Source organism: Schistosoma haematobium, chromosome 5 (genome assembly GCF_000699445.3).
Source record: "Schistosoma haematobium chromosome 5, whole genome shotgun sequence".
In the NCBI taxonomy this organism is placed as follows: domain Eukaryota; kingdom Metazoa; phylum Platyhelminthes; class Trematoda; order Strigeidida; family Schistosomatidae; genus Schistosoma; species Schistosoma haematobium.
This window is the reverse complement of record NC_067200.1, coordinates 17,254,103-17,276,461: the sequence shown is the minus strand read 5'-3', so window position 1 is coordinate 17,276,461 and position 22,359 is coordinate 17,254,103. Positions and strand designations below refer to the sequence as shown.

Below are 22,359 nucleotides of genomic sequence, written 5' to 3'. Positions count from 1 at the left end.
AAATGAATTTTCAATATTCACATAATGAGTAGTTTAAAATCTCTGTAAAATGAAAGATACTTAGCATATTGATTTGCTGTTATGAAATTACGATAGAAATACATCAAAATATTTGAGGAAGTCAATCAAAACTTACAAATGAGATTGAAGGTAAGTAGTTACAGCTGAATCCATGAGATGATATGGATACTGACGTTGGCTTGTCGCACCTTGAAGGTAAACAGATAAGGCAGACATTTCCTAGAAGGTTAAACAGACAGAAATAAACAAACTATGAAAGATCGAAAACCGTATTCACTTATTTAAAAGTATGAAAACAGGTAGCGGATATCGTCAGAGCACCAAGGGAATGTCATAGCAGTACTAGACGAGTAATGACGCAGTTGCATAAGTTAATGACTTAATTTGATTTCTAAACTGTCACGAGCGAGAATGTATATGACAATGTTTTACAAGTTCATAGTTCACACACTCAAAAGTGGCACGTTGGTTGAAGTAAGAGTTTGTTAGGTGAAAATTTGAATATCAGTACATGATTTCAAACTAAGCAACTATTTATGAAAATAAACTATTTCATTAGAATCCACGAAACGATCAGACTTTGTGACAAAAGACTCATAGAGTTCCGCTTCAAGGTTTGTCACAGTGGCTCAGATGTATCCGATCGTCAATTTTTTATACACTACAAACATCCTAGCACTAACTAAGCTTCCAGTTTTTATAATGTTGTGTTAAACGCAAAAGTTCTATTAACCTAATTAAGTGAAAATTCTTTATGTACGGTACTACCGTGGAAGAATAATGAAACATAACGAATTTATTCACAAACGACGGGAGAACGTTGTGGGATCGAAAACTCAAAATTCCCAGTAAAAGGGAATAATAAAAAAATCACAGAATTATTTTTCGTGAATATGAGCGCTTACAAAAATGACTTAAGTTCTACGTTTGAAAAGAAAAAGTATTCTAAATATACAAAGTTTTCAAAGAAGTATCTTTGAGAGATAGGAGAAATACAATTACAGGTTAACAAAGCCAGCTAAACGATCTGAAATAAGGTGAATAAACGTAACTTTATTCAGCAAAATATATATTTCAAAAAAAGGTCAGAAATAACCCACACTACTTATTATAATTGAGCAGTATAGCTCAATGAGTATTATAATTCAGGGGAAGTCATGGTTACTCGAAAAGGTAAGTATCACCTCTGGGTTTTCTCGAGTCATTTTCAAAGTCCTATAATCACTCCAAGAACCCAGTGTTGGACGATAATTTACGTCCACTTATAACAACGTTTAATACGATTAACAACATAACATCCTGTCGAAGCTTGTGATTACCTCAATTCGCATAGGAGTGAAAGCTAGTACACAGAATTATGGGGTAAATAGCGATGGTAAAGTTTTAGTATTCTATCAGATTAAATATTTGGTCGAAGATTATTCTTTATCAAATTAGGCAGTCGATTTGTTATTATTGTCTTTATAAATAAGCGATTACTACAGAGATACGTCAAACATATTGTTGATTTGTCTTATTCAAAAGTTTCGGACAAGGGATAAATGATACACTATGTAGAACTTTGATGATACTTAGCTAAAAGGGATTTGGATAGAATATACTTCAAATTACACAACGCTGAGATTTATCGAGTTTATTAATTTAGCTTTAACATAAAAAGGATAAAAAGACGAAAAAATAATTAACACAAATCACCTGAGCTCCAGCATAATGTAACCAAGCTGAATCATTTTGAAAATCACGTTTTAATACATTATACGTCTGATAGGCTACTTCATATTGCTGAAACAGAAATGCTAAATCAGCTAGACGACGCATTTGAGATTCAGGTGAATCTTGGCTATACACAATTGTAGAGTGATTGGCTGGGGCTGCATATGAAACACTTTGAGGAGTCAATATACTATTGGAAGATGATTCTCCCTTCGAATCATTTACAATAGTAGGATTTATTGGGCTACACGGATTACTTATATAGTTCGCTGACGTTTCAATAGGCGATGGATTAGGATATGTTCTTGAAGTTAAGTTATTTGTAGTACTAACTGTAGTGTTGTTGCTGCCACCACCACCAACAGCTTGAGTAAAAAATTTCTTAGTGGCATTAAAGAAAGAACGCGAAAGACGCATTCGATGCGCAATCTACAAATGGAATTGATATACAAAGTATAAACTTATATTATATTGGCATTTTAGTACGGAGCTGTTTTGTGGTTAATGATTTGTTTTCGCCATGTTTTTTGAAGATGAACGCTAAACTAGAATTCTAGTCACTTTTTTCAGTGAAATTTTATAACGAGTGGCAGTTTTATGCTCCTCACGATTATTGAGATGCTTCATGCTACATAGCAAAAATCTTATCATTCAACTGAAGAAACATTTGTATTGTTTTAGAATCTGAACAACAAACTTACAAACGCTACTTTTCTAACGTTGAGTAACTGATTACGTTTTTATGATATTGATTTACTCAACTGTTTATTCACTGATTTAGAATGTCGATCCGCATCAATCAAAGCCTCATTTCTTTCCATTATTTTCGAATAACTTTTGTAAGCATGAAGATATCAAATTGATTGTGTTAAGAATTTTTTCCCATGAAAATGACTCAAATTTTGTACTGCATCTCTAAAACCTAAATACAAGATCCAAGTATAATCATTCACCTTATCTCACCTAGTCAAAATATTGAACTAGCACGATTTACCCCTTATGTATCTAAAAACTTGACTGAAACTTTTCGTTATCTTGTATTTGAAGATGTAGTGCTAATTTTTAGGGTACTCTCGAATTGAATTGTAACAAACAATAGGTTGTGTGGCTTTGGATTTAACAAGACAGTACAAAATCAAGAAAGATAAATACATGATGGACACAAATAAATCATATCACTTTTAGGTTAGATAAAAGACTCCTGGTTTTCCGAAAGTACATATTTGGACTCTGTCAAAGCTCTAGTAATAAGATATGTTTGTTTGTGCTTTAACGGATGAAGAGAAATCACAATAGGAAGATCTTTTGAAGTTCTACTTTGGGATGAAAAAGAAAAATCACATTTCAGAAACAACTACATAAGCACATAGCAAATCGTGAGAATTCACTTATAATTAGTTTATGACATCCAGCACTGATATTTCCCTCGTAACTCAGACCAAAAGTTCAAATAAAGACTAGATCTCAGAAGCTCCCGGAACACTGTGAGAACAGAAGACAACATAGAAATAAACTGATAAATCGTCTACTCGATGATCATGAATGGTGATGATGGTGAATATAAAAGAGATGGAAAAATATAGATGAATACTACGAGACGGCCTTGTGGGTTATAACAGAAACAGATAATAAATGTATTTGAAATAAACGAAACGACCGTGATGATAGACATAACAGACAAAGTGACATCTGCACCTGTTAAGCTTGGCTATGTAGACTTTGTGGTTGATGTACTCACGATAAATACGATCAATAACTCTTAAACTAAGATGAAAGTAACAATAATCTAGGCAGAACAATATGGATTTATTTTATATCTTAGATATTCTTTAGCTATTTAAAACCCTGAAACAATAGTAATGATCATTAAAGATAAACAAATAATAGAAAGACAATTGTACAAGAATTAAATTATTTTTAATAAAGTTGTCCCTTTATATGTTAGCAGTATGAATATCCTAAAAAAGAAAATTGGCTTCGGTAAAACTTAGCATAATTGAAGTCATTTGGTTACTAATTATTCTGTAAAGTTCTGAGAAATCAATATTTTCCCCATTATTAAGTAAATAGCGAGCGATTGCACTTTCTAAAACCTGTCTCAACTTAATAAAATGTACTAAATGTGAAAAAGAAATCTGCTTTCTATTCTTGTAATATACTGTGCTTTTGGAACGTACATGTAAATGAGTAGACAAGTTTATAGTAGTAAATAAAACTATTGCTATAAAAAATTGAAAATAGCATGAACTGGTGATTCATCTATAATTGACCATGTTAACAAGCGAATCATTTTGTATAGGAAGGCTTATAAAAAAATTCTTTGGACAGTACCTAACTACGTATCGTTATCCTGGTTAGTTTTTTTCAAAAGTGTGCATCAATGCAATTTACAACTATCATCTAAAAATCAACATGGGCAGGAGAATCTTAAAACCGATCGCCTCAAAAGATGTAACCAAAAGGAGAATGTTGTTAATCTTGCATTGCCTTTGTAGTCATAACTTCGTGAATTGATTTTGTAACATCATTTTTCTTAAAACCCCAATTTTAATTTCTTTCTTTTCCAAGCTTTATACAGTTTGTTAACTTTCTCGTATTTTGTATTGCATAACTTACGACATTACCCTCTATTTGTAGAATTTACCTTCATACTCTTCTTAGTCCACACTTCTAGAGGATTAAGATAGCTAACCGATAACAATCAACCTTAAGAATAATTCTGATCACGCTATATTCATCGAATTTTTATTAGGCTATATCTACATGTCAATCGCAACCTTAGTCAAGATTATACTGATATAAAGTTGAAAATCTAATTCATACACACTGATTGTTTAAATCTTCCCACTGATGTATAGGACTGCAAACAATTAGTCTATTTTTTCATATTTACATTCTATGAAGATTTCCTCGATATTGCCATTAAGTCACATGCATTTTAAGCCGAGATGGACGGTGGCTACCAGTGGAATCCAAGAAGCGTGTTTCACCCTATTTAGGCCTTGTCAGCTGGACGTACCTACATCCCGGAGATGATGTTCACTCCGGTACACGAACCTAGTACTAGAGTGAACATCAACTGTAGAATCCAGGTACATCTAGCCGACGAGTCCTAAATAGGACAAACGTGCACCCCGAATTCCACCACCAATCTCTGGTTATATTGAATATTTATATTTTTAATACATAATACTATTGTTTCTGGGCCGTAACAGCTCAAAAGTATTCAAGAAATAGATAAATTCATATTATTATTCTCTTTAATTCATAAATGATAAGAACTATGTGAAATAAGGTGAATTACTTCAAAATAGGTCGTATTATACTAGAAGTATTTACTACTTATTTTGACTTAAATTTTAAGTTTCAGTAATACTTCATACTTCGAATTCGTTATTGGATTGCCTCTTTCTAAACCATGTTTTTTATGTTCAGTTATAGCATCATAACATTATTATACAACTGAATTCTTTGACATCCATCTTATCGAATTCATCTCGCTGTGCTGATATAGTGTGGTAGCTTGGTATGACGCATCTGTGTTAAGTCCTAAGATTGGACACATTGTAAATACCTATACATCATTTAAAGTTTATATATATTATGAAAGTCAATTCAATAATGACAACTAATAAATCGATGAAACATCAACAAACAGCAATTTAGGAGAGACTCCAATTTATGGACGAGCCAATCAGGAGCGTTTTAGAGACTTCAAGGTCACGGCGCCAAACTTCAGTGCTTAATGCTAACGTACAATCGGTTCACAGGGAATTTTGCACAAAACGTGATAATTGAGTGGTTATAACAAATAAAACGGCAAGACTATAATTTGTGGACGAATCAATCAAGTATAAGATAATAGATCTCGGATTTTAACGCGAAAGCCTTTCATCCATTCGGCTAAATAAATTTCAGGCATTATAGCTGATGTCAGTTCGTGATAAAAACCCCATATATAATTCCTAACTAAGGCAAATTATGACAATTATTGCAAAGTGGATAATAAAAGCACCAGTAACACAGGCTCCAGCTAGGTACTACAATATATACGATGTTTGGAGAGCATACACACTCCTACATAGGCTTGGTTATGTGCATCGGGTTGTTATCCACAAGTGGCATTTTGTGTACTCAACAACCGGAGTGCATATAAACAATATTGAAGCTATGTGGTCGAGTCTGAAAGAGTATTTGAGACTTTATCATGGCTCCAGAGGCCGACTATTCTGTAGCAATATGGATGATTTTCTCTACTGCAAGCATTACGGTTTTAGAACCTCTGAACCTATTTCTAACCTTGACAAGTTTTTGAACCACGTATAAGAAGTGTATTCACTTTATTTCCTTGATTCTGTATAATATATTTTTACTCTATACTGTTTGTTGATCGGCTAATATTTCTCAAGGTCCCTTAAGATTCGTTCAAAGGTCGTCCATAAATTAGAGTCTCGCCGCAATTTAAACATAATAAGTGGTCGAATCTACTTCAAAGCACTGTCAGAATTGATTCGAAAAAATTCCCTGTTGTGCTAACAGGATATAAAACTGCTTTACCTTGACTTTAACTGTAAAAAACCAATCATGCTTAAGAAAACTCAGCTGCCCCATAGAAATATATCATTTTTAACGAAACTTCATATAAAAACTATTTTTCAGTTGTCTTCGAATTTGTAGTTTTCTGATGAATCGTCCTACGAAAGCAAACTGAAAATATACAAGCGATTCCCATAGTTTGACTACAATAAACCATTATGATGGATAAATAAGGTCCGTTACTGTAAGGTACTAATGTACTAAAATACTAATATATGACCAGAAATGTAATAATGAGTAAATTTACTCAATTTCCAGATATTTCCTTATGTCTAAAAGTATAACAATCCGGTTTTAATATTTACCTTGGGATGGATAATGTCAATCAAGTTGTTTACGTCGTGTCAAAAATTCACAGAAACTGTTAATCATGTATTGCGGAATTTTCGTAAGAATGGAGTAAACTGTATCACGAGGCTTAAAAGACTTGGGTTTAATCCTGTACTACTTTATGTGAGAAGACAAAGACTCAATGGTCTCTAATTTCTAATTATGGCGCCAAGACACATTTCCTTACAAAACCAAGCCCTTAGGACTAAATATCTTTTATGCGAATCGGTTAAATAATATGTTTATGAATATATATAAATATGTAGAAGATACGAACAAAATCACCTGATCGTTTAGACTACGCATTGTTTTCTCAACCCAAGGGAGAAGAGCCCGTACACTGAAATCATAAACAAACATGTGTATACGATCCCGATCAGCTTGTGTTAAATGTTGTCCATGTGGTTGGTTATAACGACTGGGTAAAAATGTATACGAGGACTGGGAGCTAATGCTTGAAGCAGATAAACAAGATGTATCAAGAGATGATGTTTTACCAAGATCTAAAAACAGGAAATAAACACCAAGTGAATCAGAACAAATAACAGTCATCAATTTATCAAACGAATATAAACACTTGACTGAAATAAATGAGAGACTAGTCGACTCAAACTTTAATAAGAACCGACATCCATTGTTATATTTGCGATCGCCTAGTATTCTTTGGACACATTACTTCACTCGCCTTGTCGTAAAGCAAAACAAAAATTGGGAGGAAACAAAAACATTCCAAAAGTGACAAGTAAAAGTTGGTGTAGTGAAAATCTCAGGGTTTATATAAGGTTTAGACAGAAGGATTTCAGTAAATTTCCAATTCATCCCACCCGTTATTTTTTCTTGATTACAGCAGAATACAGTGTACAACTATCGGTACTCGAACATGTAGAACCTAAATAGTCGCAAATCAAAAGACGTAAGGAAGTGATTATTGGGGAAGGATCGAAAACGTACAGAAAAACAGGGGAATTTATAGTTTTTAGTATGGGCTATAACATCATTACAATCCAGCCAATCTGCAAGTAGGAAAGTTATGTAGTTACCCAATCATGCCATGCCACGTTGATTGGATGGTACATATTTGGCTCATTTAGAGCCTCTGAAGGCTTTGTGCTTCACGAAGCCATCCCAAAACAATCACTATCCTTAAACTTAATGTTGTCTTAAGATAGCTTTATCCCGATAAAAATGGTAGAATATAGCACAGTCATCACAATTTAGTAGTCTAATGAATGACAATATGGGTTATCAAGTAGTGTGCTCACGTCACAATGAGGAATAAAAGAACTGACAAATAAGGTAGATCCACATGATAAGTCCAAAAAAAGAAACAAACAAATTGCATTCCACAACCAAAAACAACCAACAAATGCAATTTTAATTAAAAAGTATTCACAAAGTATGAAGACCCTGTAAATGACAATCAAAACCACAATTGCTAATTCCTGCAAAGCACAATTCAAGCAAATTTATTTGGTTGGTTTTCACTACGTTTTTAATTCCAATTCCAACAATTTATTGAGAAAATTGGAGCTGTTATGCTTCAATAATTACAGATAAGTAATTAAAAGAAAATTTTAACTAAACTGTAACTCCTTATACACTATTCTTGTTTGTTTGTTTTTACTTATTTATCTTTGATCATGCTCTTCTCTCCCTCATTGTCTATCTTTTCATAATTTCATTTCTTTAACTGTGTGCTACATACTTATTCTCACCTGTCCTCATATGTTCATAAAATAAATAAGTAAAGAAAACCTAGGTTCAGGGTTTCGTGTCGACCAACCAATAAACAATCGTGATTGTCACACCAGTAACTAATTCTCTGCTTAGTATCATAAAGTTAGTGCAGTTCATTGGCTCGTTAGGTTAGGGATAGAAGCAAGTAGCGAACCTGATGTTTTCTTTTGCAGTCTACATAAATAGGAAGGTAAACTCTCCTAACTCAAAGGTCATCTCAGTTGTATTGAGAATTGAACAGTAACTTCTATTACACAACAATTTTTGAACATTTATTTTCTGTCCTCTCTTCGATTGTACAAACTTTATCATCATTTTTTCACATTATCTCTTTATTTTGTACAATGTATTCTACATATGGCGCCTAGTTATACCAGATTCTAAGTGCATTACACAGAATATGTTCAATGTCTCGAACCATTAGTCCATGCTACTGCACAGACCCCAAGTAGGTAGTCTGAACCTGCCAACGTGGAACAGACCAACAGTCAATTACTTCATGGACTGATGTGTCTCAACTTTCTTCTAACTTACTCTATCACTGATATGGAAAACCGCTGGTTCCATATGATTTACGAATCTGAGAAGTTAGGGTGCTCCAAAACCATGGGAGAAATGTAAACTGAAACATAGGACCTAGAAAAACTATGTAATAATTCACGTTGCCATACTTTATAGTGCAATGTACAAAAGAGGAAAGCAACATGCGAAGGATTAAAACTCGTACATGTGAGAAATCAAATACAAGAAACGTAGAAATCAGATGGATGAAAGTATCAAGAGAAAAATGACAAATGAAGCACCAGTAAGAAATCATAGACACTTCGACCAAGGACTTCGATAGCAAAATTCGAAAATCTATGGGGAAATTACGGTTCTCATACAAAAATTGCAGTTTCCTTACCAAATATTTGACCACACGCTTCCCTAGAGTCCTCAACTGTCAAGGGATCGTTGTTTCCATTTATTATTTGATTATTACATGACTTTATCGGTGCATCTCTGGGTGGAAATAATTTATGATCCAACTGGGGTTTATAGCCATGTGGTAGCAAATGATGCAGCCAAGGATCGGAATGTGGTTCATTTTCTGATGCATGGACGATAGTAGATGGTGTGTTCGGTTGATTGATTATTCCATTAGCTTGATAATGGTTGTTAAATAATAAGTGATTTGGTGCGCAACTGTTATTACTTAAAATTTCACTTCCAGATGATGAAGTGAAGATGGTTAACAAATGACAATTGAGAGCGCCAAACGTAGTTTTCACTTGGCTGAATATTTCGTCAACACTGAACAAGTTGTTTTCATTGTTTTGTTTTACAGAAAAAAATGATGTCACAACATTAATTAGAGTATACTAACAATTTAGAACAACTAAATACTTACGACAGTTAAATATTACCACCTATAAGTAGTTATTGAATAATGGATTTCATTATCCAGATACTAGTAGTTTCTTCACACCAAATAGATAATGTAATTCATTGAACGCTCTTATTATTTTGTAAAGCACATGGGCTTGTTGACGAACGATCCAACCAAATACTCAATGCTAAAGTTAGCTTGACCAATAAGGTATGTGGATACTCTTATTGATATTCTTGGTACTAAGAATGGTTGCTTCGTAGTAAATTTCATTTTATTTTAGTACTGTAATGGAAGCGAAAATAACTTATTCCCATGAGACAAACCCTAATAAATTCTATTGCAGCTGTGCTTCCGTAACCGAGTGAAGATAAGCTACACTCCTGTTCGCAATTTTGACCTTTCACCTGGCAGCCAAATAAAATGAAACAAAAAATTCACATTTACACTATCGTAACCCATGATGGAGAGGAGTGTTTCGTTCTCTGTAGTTTCTGCTAGTTTACATGAGGAATGTAGTTTTCTACAACGAAAATACCACGTCATCATGTTGCGGACATGTCAAGTGCAGCGCAGTCAGTCATGATGACTGAATTCCCGGGCATTGGTCTCCTTCTAGGAGGTCCAATTATCGACTTGGAATACGCGGATAACATAGTCTTGTTTGGTGAAGACGCTGATAAAATACAGAATCTTTCGGTAGCACTGAACAACAATGCCAAAATGTTTGGGATGCGTTTCTCTCCATCTAAATGCAAATTGTTGCTTCAGGACTGTCTTGTGTCAACACCTGAACTAAGGATAGGGGATGAAGTAGTCGAAAGCGTCGACAACTTCACTTATCTTGGAAGTCTGATCAACCTTAATGGGTCGGTGTCTGACGAAATCTCTGCACCTGTTCAGAAAACTTGTTTGGCTTTTGCCAACATAAGTAACGCATGGTGAAGGCGAGATATCCGTCTATCAATTAAGGGACGAGTATACTGCGCAGCAGTTCGTTCTGTTCTACTGTACGACTGCAAAATGTTCCCATTAAGAGTAGAAGATAGTCGTAAGCTACTAGTATTTGACCACAGATGCCTTAAAAATATTTCTGGCGTCTGCTGGGATCACCGGGTAAGTAATAGTTAGGTTAGACTTAAGGTATTAGGGGATGATGGTAAATCAGTTGATGAGGTTGTGAATCTTCATCAACTGAGAGGGTTGGGCCACGTGTTACGTATGCCTGAACACCGATTACCACGACGTGCAATGCTAACCAGTGTTCGAGATGGTTGGAAGAAAGTTAGGGGCAGCCAAACCAAAACGTGGCATCAGTGCTTGAAGTAACTAACTTCTGGTCTGAGCCATGCTAGTAGATGCAGACTACTTGGCTGGGGTCCGCGTGACTATCGTAACCAATGGTTGGAGACTCTTGGTGACATGGCTCAGAATCGATCACAATGGCGTCGGTGTGTACACTCTTTGTCTTCTCTTAAACTAAGAGATTAAAATTGCTTCATATCTTCCTTTCTACGAACTAATTCTTTGTTCCTGTACTACATCCTTATATGCAATTCTTTCTTTTATATATTACCACCATTGAACTAACTACTTTTATGATCCGGTGTTCATCTTCTTGTGTTAATGATGTATGGCAACTTGGACCGATGCATATATGTGCCTGGTCCTACGTTGTAGCTGACTGACTGATTGAGTCAGTCATGATGGAAGAAAAATTACAACAGTAAACGTTATACCTCCAATTAATTATATAACAGAAATTATTTCAAAATATCTACAACTAAGTGACCAAACAAACGAAGACATAAGCATAATTACTGACTACGATATACTTAGATGAGTTGAAAACGTGGAGTTTATCTCCATACTCATAACCTCGACTATATGATCCGTCACTTGACATGTTCGTAGTAGTTTGGCTCTGAGTTGGTCACTGAGCGTAGATAAACAGGTATACAGCTTATTGACTATCAAATATGTGGTTTCCTTTCCTCTTATTGATTTTTACTACAAATTCACTGACAGTGACTGGTTATAATGGTGTGGAATAATGTATTGTCTAGTTTTGGTTGTAAATCGGGTATCTGATGTAACATGGTCTGGTCTCTGCATAGTGTATCATTCGAGTATCCAATCTGGCGACAGTATAAATTCGGCCACCCAGTCTAGACTTATTACCGTATTATCACAGAAGCGTTTGGTATACCACAGAGAGGGAAATATTTTAATTCATTTGCTATATCAGTATTACTATTAATAGTTGAAAAACGATTGGCAAGTACAAAAAAAGTAGATACAAGTATGACACTACTTTTATCATGATTGTTACATTCCCTAGGCAACAACACTGGCCTTGCAACTTACCAAAGGTAGAGTAAAATGGATCTAAACAGTAGTACACCTATGTACACGAGCGACAAAACGATCAAAGTTACACATACTGATCTAAAAACAAAAAGTTGCTTCAAGATTGAACATACTCTTCAAAGTTCTACCTATATTAATCATATTACGGTTGTTGGATTGTGCTTGGGACAATTTTTATCTAATCTATGGGGGCTAACCACAAGTAGGAAAACAGGTACACAGTAATTCATATCACTCGTTCTTACGCATCATAAGAACTACTGACTCAATTCAACAAATAATTCCCAAATGAAAAATTGACAATCGCTAAATTCTGTTCTTATTAGTTACAATTAATACGTGAGTGAACGGAAGGCCTGAATTTCTTCAACGAATTTAAATTAAAAACTTCGTTTGATAGAATTAAACTGCATGACCTATTCCACCAGTTGACTTTGTGAACGATCGTTAATACTCACAGAATATTTATACGTATGTACATACGAATGGATTTTTCATGTCACTAACGACATCGGTCACAGAAATACTTCTTGAAATAACTACGAAGCCAATGTAATGGTAAAAACTAAAAGTTTAGTAGTCAAGTCTACCAAATTCTTTAATACTTTGAGGCCCCTTAGTACGGTATAAGTGCTCCGATTTGTTAATGCTTGGCGACACAAATTAAGTATTAAGGTACTGACTAACCAGCTTTGTTTGATATTCGACGAACCATCATGTAATAATACATAAAATTTAAGCACATTTTCTGTAAACCAAAACGGACGACTTCCTGGAAGATGATGTTGTTGATTGGACTGGCTCTGAGTTAGTTCAGTAAAACCCCGAATCGGATCAGGATGTGCAGTTGTCAAAACAAATATACAGGCTAGATTGTGAGTGATAAATTCATGTTCAAATGGCTGTAAATTAGTTATGAACAGATAACGCCATGCTTCAAACCATGGAAGAGATGCTAAAAAATAAATTGTGTAAAAAAAATTGCCAATATGTTTACGAAATGAATGATTTAAAGAAAGTTATATTTTGGTGGCGAAAATTAAAAATATGAAATTCAACTGTGATATTATAGAAAGTAACATCCTTTTAAGAATCAGTGAAAATGTCGAGTATTAGATAACTGTTTTGTCTGACGAATATGCACATATTGCCTTCCGCTTGAAGACTAAAAAAAATTATACATTACATTTCTAGGGTTACTCCTGCTCTGAAGCACCGATAAATGAGTATTGAGCATGGGGGTTAGTAACTCTGTCTCTTAGAGAAATCTTGCAAAAACCACTAACCATAGAAAAATCATTTTAACCATCTAAATTGTGCCCTGAATTTAAGGATCTTTATTTGGAAGAGTTGTGATGCCTCATGGTGAAAGCCAAGGTTCCTCAGAAGTCATGAGGCCTATCAGAGCATCCTACAAAACAAAGCATTACAATGAATGTGATCTAGTACTATGCTCTCAGCGAGATGCAGCAGTGGGAACAATAAAAATCAGTTTTATGAGAGGTTTTAGTCGATCGTAGCGAAATCCTCAGGTAAGGATCTGTCCATACTAAGAGCAGAACTAAACGTCAAGTTTGGAATAGACAACACGGGGTACGAAGATAACACGGAACAACATGAACTTGGGGAAAGAAACAAAGATAGTGGGATATTTGTAAATCACTGTCCTTTCAACGTGGTTAAAGATGGCATCATATTCCCTCACAAACGCATACACAAAGCTATACAGGTTTCGCTAGACCACATAACAGAGAACCAGACTGATTATACTGGCATCAGTAAAATGTTCATAAGGTGCATGGAAGACTTCAGACAAATTATAAATGACAAAGCAACCCGACCAAACAGCATACAAAGAGAAGCATTGAAGTCAGATATATAAGTAACTGAAAAGATGCTCCACGTCCTACTCAGGAAGAATTGGAAGAACAAGTGCCGACAGACTGGAAAGGATACCTCATCAAGAAACTGAAGAAGGATTTTAGCAAATGTGAGAACTACAGAGGCATCAAAATACCACCCATAACCGGCAAAGTCTTCCAAGGTGTTACAGAACAGAATGGAGGATTAGGTAGACAGCCAACACTGAGTTCAACCAATCGACTTTCTTAAAGACCGATCATGTACGGACGAAATCGCAGCACAACGAGTCATTGTTGAACAATCAAGTGGATGGATATCATCACAATACATCAACTTCCTTGACCATCAGAAAGCGTTTGACAGTGTGGATAGTTGAGCCTCGTAGAACCGTCTTCGACACTATGGTGTACATGAAAATTTTGTCGCGTACATATGTAATTCTTACGACAGACTACACGGCAAAGCCGTGTATAAAGGGAAGCTCACAGATAGATTTTAAGTTAGGATCGGTGTCAGACAAGGTTGCTTACTTTGGCCTTTCTCTTTCTTCATGAGGTTAACTGGGTTATTAGAACCACATATTAGCGGAAGCACCGAGTACGATGGGGAGCTTCGATGAAGCTGGAAGATTTGGACTTCGCACATGGTCTTGCTCCATCATCCCATACACAATAACAAATGCAGATGAAGACAACTAGTGTGGCAGAAGCCTCTGTATCAGTAGGTCTCAACATACACAATGGAAAAACCAAGATCCTCAAATACAACAAAGAGAACAACAACCCAATCACACTTCATGGAGCTCTAGAAGAGGTCGGAACTTTCGCGTAGCTGGGCAACATCAATGAACGAAGACGATCGGATGAAGATGTAAAGGTGAGGATTGCCAAAGCAAACGGCGTATTCCAGAAGTCAGAATTTCCAACACAAACGTCAGCATAATTCCACTGTACGGAACTGAGACTTGGAGAACCACTAAAATGATCATCAAAAAGACAAAGATATTTATAAACAGCCGTCCACACAAGATATATCAGATCCGTTAACCAGACAGCGTCAGCAATAACCTACTGTGGCAGAGAAAACCAGATTTCAGATGAAGAGGGAATTGGGAAAATAAGTTGGAGATAGATAGGGTATACGCTGTACAAATCATCAAACTTTATCATAAGCCCTTACTTGGAATTCTCAAGGTAGAAAGAAAAGAGGCAGACCAAGAACACAATATGCCGGCAATCAGAGGTAAATATCAAGAGTATGAAAAGCACTGGATAACAACTAGAACGGATAAAACGGAACAGAGCAAGGTGAAAATTTCTGGTCAGCGACCTGTCCTCCATAAAGGGTAAGAGGCGTACGTTATTCCTTTTCAAAAATGATCTAGACCGCAATAAATATCAATTTCTATCGAAATCGGTCAGTAAAACAACAAGTTTCTTGTACTATTGTTACTTTCTCTGTTGTCTAATATTCTCTGACTAGATTACATTACCTGAATCTTCTAAAAATAGAACATGGACTGGGAGGATACACAATAATCTCCAATAAACCTGGATAGTAAGGACACATTTGTACAAAAACGTAGCAACTCAATGAACGGAAAATATCTGCGTGAAACCACGACTATATATATATATATATATATATATATATATATATATATATATATATATATTCCAAAAACAATCAGTCCTTAATCGTTTCCCGATCTTAAAAAAGAACTAGTATCGGTTATTTCGGCACGAAGGTTCTACAGTATCTTAAAGTCTTAAAATTCCTACAGACTCTCAACAAAAATTAAGTTTAAGACTATCAAAACAGTGAACTGATTAAACCCTTTTATGAAACATTCACTTAGTAGGTTCCAAGTGTCTTTGAAAAGACGGCAACGGATGAATATTTTCTTGTTTTAGTGAGATTATGTTGCTGACTGATAGTTTTGAAGGAAATAAGAAGCCCCACAAAATGGCTCAAATGCCCTGGTACGGTTGAGGGTGTGTAGAGTTTCCCCTCTCTCTTGAAACACTCACATGACCACGCGTATACAGCCACTCACAGGGAAGTCCTGATCACTGCCTTCCTGTGACGGTTTGATTTAGGAAATGAGTGGACGAAAAGCGAATATCCGGCACTAACCGGATTGGTGGGTACAGAGCATCCACTTGGGGAAGTTAGAAAAGCCTGATTCCAAACCAACGGTGCACATGGGCTCCAAGATCCTGAGGGAACAAATGGCGTATAAACCTATGGTTGGTCAACAGCTACAATGGGACTGCATCTCTTAATGTCGCTCCATCGCCTTGTGAATTAGACTTCTGGGTCATAAGCGTGAGGAGTGGTTTGGGCACCCGGGAAGTATCTCAGCCCTCACACAAATCATTGGATGTGTGTGACGCATATGTATTTGGTGCCTTATTGTCCCAATGTTTGTGTTTATAAAAGTAATAGACTTAAATGACGAAATCTAAATCATACAAATATTTCGATAGGCCTACGTAGGAAAAAAACGAATCTGGTTTTAATCGACGCAAATTTATAAGTACTGGTTTTGATATGTAAGGGTTTAAGTATTTAAAATTTAAAATTAACACTAGATAGCACAGAAGAGATTAACTAGTAATTTGTAATAGAGCAGTATCAACCACACATACTCTACTCCTAGGAGGTTAGTGACAGATAGGCTATCGGCTTTCGTCAAATTACATCTGCGATGTTAGCATCAATGAAATACTCTCGCTTACAAAACTGTAAGATAAAAAGCTTTACTTTAACCCAAATAAATGGTCACATCCTCTCACTTGACGCATGTTTACGGCACAACTCTTCAGAGTCCCAAGTTGCGGTCATTCAACGCCATGGAAAATATGCAACGTTTATTACTCCATTGGTATCAAGACCTAAACGACAATTCCACGGAGAATTGTTCATTCATGTCAGCAATAATGTAGTTGAGATTGTCTTGCAGTGACATATTAAATACTTTTAATCATCATGATTTAAAGTTTTGAAGACAATGTGATAGTTTTTCAAAATGATGATAGATTACATGACTTAATTGGAGACGAGTTCCTAAAATAATTCAAGACTGCTTTATTTTATGCATTCAAAAATAGGTTTAGACAAGTCTTATCAAAAAGAGATCAGCAATGCATCATATCACAACAAAAACACCCCGATTTTTCGTGAGCAGCAGATTCACTTATCGTAAGCTGTCTCACAAACTTGTCACCCCATGAATGCTGCTTAGTTTCAGGTGGGCCAATGGAAATTAAACTGAAAACGTATAGAGGGACAAGAGAATCCAAAAAGAGAAATATTTGATTCACTATAGTAGGAATAGGCAAATCAAACAGATCAAATGAACTGTAATATGAACAGCTTAGATGTCAAACAAGTGACTAGGTGTGCTTATTGCACTTCTAAGCAAACACTACGACCATACAGAGAAATTTAGTTAAAGTATTGTGAATAAAAAGACATACTTGGAACGACTACAGACCGACTCCCATCACAAAACTTCTGAGACCTGACAGTATTATCTGTAGAGCAAATGTTAACAAAGTATCGCACCCAAGACTGAGTTATGTGTTTGGGCGAAAGACAGGAATTGACATCAAAAAATTTTAGCTGTAAATTTTTCACAGAATGGATGACGTTGTTGTTGTCTCTAAACGTTACTAAAAATAATAATGAGGAAAAATTAGGAACGAACCATCTTTAGACAGTTGGCTAAATGGCCTTAATAATTCCTCAAAAGTCAGATTATCTCGCAAGCATAGTTCATTAACATCAGGACTAACAAGCAACCCGATGCAAGGGCTGAACACAAAGTTAATGAATTTTTCTCCTGAAATACTGCACTTTGCCATATTAGCATAGAACTACCAGCAACAGTTGAAAAACAACCCACCAAGAAAAGGTAACGCACATCTCTAATTACTGCTCTTTATTTCGTTATTCCAGTGCAACGTACATGTCTTATCCAATATCCAATATATTTATAACGCGTTCGTTTAATTCGATTAGTATATTTGCTTTCATTTCATTTCATCCTGCTACGGTTACGAATGTTTGTCTATGTTCAGTAGGTGGCATTCTAGCAGTTCATCTGTATTAGATTTCGTCAGTTCAGTAATGATACCTGGATATGTCTATTATTTTCTACCCAATTATAAGTTCGATTCATATCAGTCCAAATTCCTGAATTATAAAGCTGGTAGGAACCGCAGTCTTTTCATCACCCCGAAAATCGAAGCTGTTGTAGAGGAGCACCAGTTGATGAGACAAATCACCATGTCAGTTTGTTTCGAAAGGACAATAGGCTAGGTGCCTTAATTCGATGAGAAAGTCGACAGTCAGCTAAGAAGTAGGTTTTCATGGGTTTGTGGACTACTTTTGAGTGTCCTCCTAAATTCACTGTCTTAGAAGACAAGAAAAATGAGGGCATATAAATGCAAATTTATCACTAAGTAATTTAAAAATATGATCAAACCACCTCTGGTTACTCCATATGACAGCAGAAATGGGTTTAGTTAGGCTAATTCATCATCGTATGGGAGCTTCACTACTCTGGGAACCAGATTACTTGCGGTTCTTTGAACCCTTTACAATAGCTTACTGTGTCTTTGAAGTTAAGGGCCAGCCACTTGTATGCAGTATTCGAGTTCAGAACGAACGAACTCTCTATATAAATTCGAAACGGTTATATCATCAACCTGGAAAAAACTCAACATATTAACCATAAGGTTCTAAAACCCTCGTCAGATATCACACGACACTGCAGTAGTTCTTAAGTCTCAGATAGCGAAGACTCTCAATGCATCATGATGTTTCGGAAGCATTTGTCGGCAACTGCCGAATTCCAAACCATTCGGATAATTTCACCGGGTTACTTCAAATCTCTAAACTTTCACCTTCAGTTCAAATCACTCTTTATATCTTATTATAATAGTATATATCTGGTGGTGATAAGAGTCTGGTAATATCATTCACATACGTGAGGAACAACATTGACTCCCAAATTGTGCCTCGAAGCACCCAGCTAAGCACAGTTTTCTAGTTACGTAACCTCGAGTTTATCCGTACTCATTGTTGGCGTCCAACTAGAAAGTCGTCTATCCACATTAATAGTTCTCCTCCAACCCCGACATTTCTTAACTTATATAACAGCCGATTGTGAGGACCTTTGTCAAAAGCTTTCCTGAAATTAATGTAGGTTAGGTCTATATTTAACTTTTGGTCTTTAAGAGAACACCACGTTTCGCAAGCTACTAATAAGTAAGTGAGACAGGAATAATCTATTTTAAACCAAGCTGCTTTTCAAAAATAATCAGGTTTTTGTCAAGATACCTAAACAGCTCCTCTCGAACAATGGTTTCTGAAATTTTACAAACGACGCTGATAAGCCCAACAGGTCGGTCGTTCTCAGATTTATATTCCGTTCCTGTTGTGAAGATGAGACTTACTGTGGCGTTTTTGTATTCGACCATGGGTTACGGAACAAATGTTTAAGGGTTCGCAACGAAATGTGGTAATTCTTTTAGTAACCTAGGCTGTTTCACCGGATCTTGTAGTTTTCCTATATCAAGCTTATTTAGCAGGCCAGAGGCATCGAGTTATTTATGGTCACAGTGTTCACTGTATGGGTGGTGTTTAAGTTCACAGGGTGTCTCTACGGAATAAGCACTACTTAAGTTGTTTGAGAATACTTGAACTTAACCACGGTCGTCCTCTATAATGATGAGGCATTAATATCTTTTCATAGTGCTGGAATATTTCCTCTTTCTTTAGTCCCTTGGTTTATACACGAATACAAGCGAGTCGGGCACCCTATAGATTCCTTAGCATTTTTTCCATCGGACAACCTACACTTACTGAGGGTCGAGGTAATATAAGATCCAGTAAGAATGATTCATAGCCCGGCTCGTGCCTAGTTGCTTCAATCACATGTTTCACTAGGGCACGTGTCACAACCACATCAACTAGTTCCTGTTTGAAGAAATTTTCAGACAATCCAGTTCTCAGATCTTTCCAGCCCACCGTAGATGCATTAAAGCCTCCTAAGATTATACATCGACTACTTTTTAACCGAGTATTGAGACTGTATGTCAAGTCCTCAGTTGCCTCATAGCTTGGACTGCGGCAGACCAAATCTATCATCAGCGCTTTACCTTTGCATTCAGATCGGCATCCAATTCGTTCACAAGTCCCACTCTCATGCGATACGTTATAAATAACGATAAACGGAATAGTTATTCTCATTAATAAAGCCAATCCTTTTTGACGCTTCTGGGTTCTATTGACTCTTACTAGCATGAAATCTTCAGAATCAACTTCCATACTGTATATAGACTGCGCCGACTACGTTTCTATGACTACGACTACATCTGGCTTGAAAGAGTCAATCTGTACACCCATCTCCGATCGTCTGCCGAGCAAGCTTCGGGCATTCGTATGACAGACCTGTCTGTATATCAACGTTATAGGACTAAAATATAATTAAGAAAGTTCAGAAATATGTTTTCAATTGAATCTGAAGAACATAATTTGAGCTGAAACCTGGCACTTCTCCGAAAACGCCGATGAGAAAGTAAGCATTCAGGGATGGAATTTAGTGGTACTACTAATACATATGAATGTTTATTAAAAGTTCTTGATAATTGTATGCATTCTGTACAGATAGCTAAAAGTCATTTGTTATTCATGAGTGTATTTGTTATGGCTCTAAAACCGGTCGATTTTTACCCCGTGCCAATTTTTGTGACTTCAAACTTGGGTCAATTTTTACCCCTTGCCAATCGTTGCGTCCTTGACTGAAAGATTAAAGAGTAGTGTATTATAGATCGATCCGGTGACACGTAAACACGTACGAACGACCTAGGGCTCTGATTGGTCCCGCTTCCCTGTCTAGCCCAGTCAATTGAGTCCGGAACACGAGACACAACCTCTGAGATATGAATCGTTATATTTCAAACATGCTCTGTTTATATACCAATCAAGCATACCACATCGTACCATAAAATTGAAAACAACATTTTGTACAATATTTAACGAACGAACAAATATCGACCAATAGGAAATGTCCATTTAAAATCCAAGGACATCATTAGAATTAACATGATAATGATTGGTATATTCCTCTGCATCCCTAACAGTATTCTTGAGACATGCTCTAGATTCAATGTTATTTACATTCATACCTACCGGCCGACGTTGCATACAAGTTGGTTGCAAGCATAAGGTAGAAGACGACTTATATGAAATGTAGTTATTGAAAATTATTGAAATGAACAAAGCACATGTGCAATAAACATTGGTGATGTGGTGTTGCACAATGCTCCCGGCTAAATAAATAATAATAATATTAGTGGCAGTAGTAGTAATGCAACTAATTCCAAGGCGCTTGAAGCCGTGGACCACTTTTCATTTGTTTGATTCAGTAAAAATCCCAAAGTCCAGACTATTATGTAGTTGTCGCTGCATGAACCATCTAAAATGAGATCAAGTTTGTAAAAACTGGCAGTTTATACTCTTGGTTTCATTCTTCTCTCCAGTTTAAGATCCTCGGTGAAAAGCGGTAAATACGACGACCCCCGCTGTGGAAGATTGTTTATATGAATCAAGAAAGCAAGAGATCCCATTACTGAGCACTGGAAGACCTTGCTGAAAAACTCCATAGTATGAGAGAAAGTGAAGTCAACCCTGACCTCATAATATCAACTTTTTAAATACTAAGTGAACCAATCGATTAGAGGTAATTTGATACCTGATGATCAGAGTATATTGATAAGACATATATAGTTGACTCTGTAGTGTGACGTCGAGTCTCGGTTGACTATGATCACTACTACAGGAAGACTACGTGCCAGTTAACCGATAAGATCACCCGTAGGCCAAATATCAGAAGGCAGTTGATGGCTGTAGTCGAGATGTGTTTGTTGGCGATCTCGTGGTACAGAAAGAATGCGGAGATCGTTTCAGGTTATAAGTGGGGTTACTGAGCATAACCGAATTCATGCAAGGTCACAATCAACAAGAGAATGCATGTATTTTGGTACAGTTAAACAAACAACTACGGTAAAACAATCCCTGGTACAACTGGTTATAATAATAATTGTTTGCATCACACCAATCGCGTTCCCTTAATGAAAGTAGGTCACCACAACCCTATCAGTAGTTTTTGAGAAGTCAGGGTATATGACGTCAACCTTCCCCTTGAGAACAAGTTTGATTGTCCATTTTTCTGCTACGGTCAACAGGTTAGTTATACATGAGTGGCCTTCTTTGAAACCCTGCTGTTGGGGTCAAAAGAAGTTTATGGATGGTAAGTAGTCGTGTAGACTGTCGTACACAAGGGACAC

The 22,359-nt window shown here is 36.2% G+C and overlaps 1 protein-coding gene across 3 annotated transcripts in view; it reads right to left on the bottom strand.

Moving 5' to 3' along the window:
* Positions 1–17,954, bottom strand: part of TRAPPC8_1 (Trafficking protein particle complex 8) — a 60,317-nt gene extending 42,363 nt beyond the window's left edge. For 2 of the 3 annotated variants that reach the window (XM_051217627.1, XM_051217628.1), the window contains exons 1-7: positions 17,712–17,954; positions 17,482–17,676; positions 12,824–13,091; positions 9,302–9,690; positions 6,946–7,163; positions 1,717–2,163; positions 137–240 (exon numbers count right to left, since the gene is read on the bottom strand). In XM_051217627.1, coding sequence (XP_051065042.1) covers positions 137–240; positions 1,717–2,163; positions 6,946–7,163; positions 9,302–9,690; positions 12,824–13,091; positions 17,482–17,676; positions 17,712–17,868 — 1,778 coding nt within the window. In that variant the 5' untranslated portion in view covers positions 17,869–17,954. Of the gene's footprint in view, positions 1–136; positions 241–1,716; positions 2,164–6,945; positions 7,550–9,301; positions 9,691–12,823; positions 13,092–17,481; positions 17,677–17,711 lie in introns of all 3 variants that reach the window. The other variant, XM_051217629.1, reaches the window with a different exon arrangement.
* Positions 17,955–22,359: the final 4,405 nt, after the last annotated feature.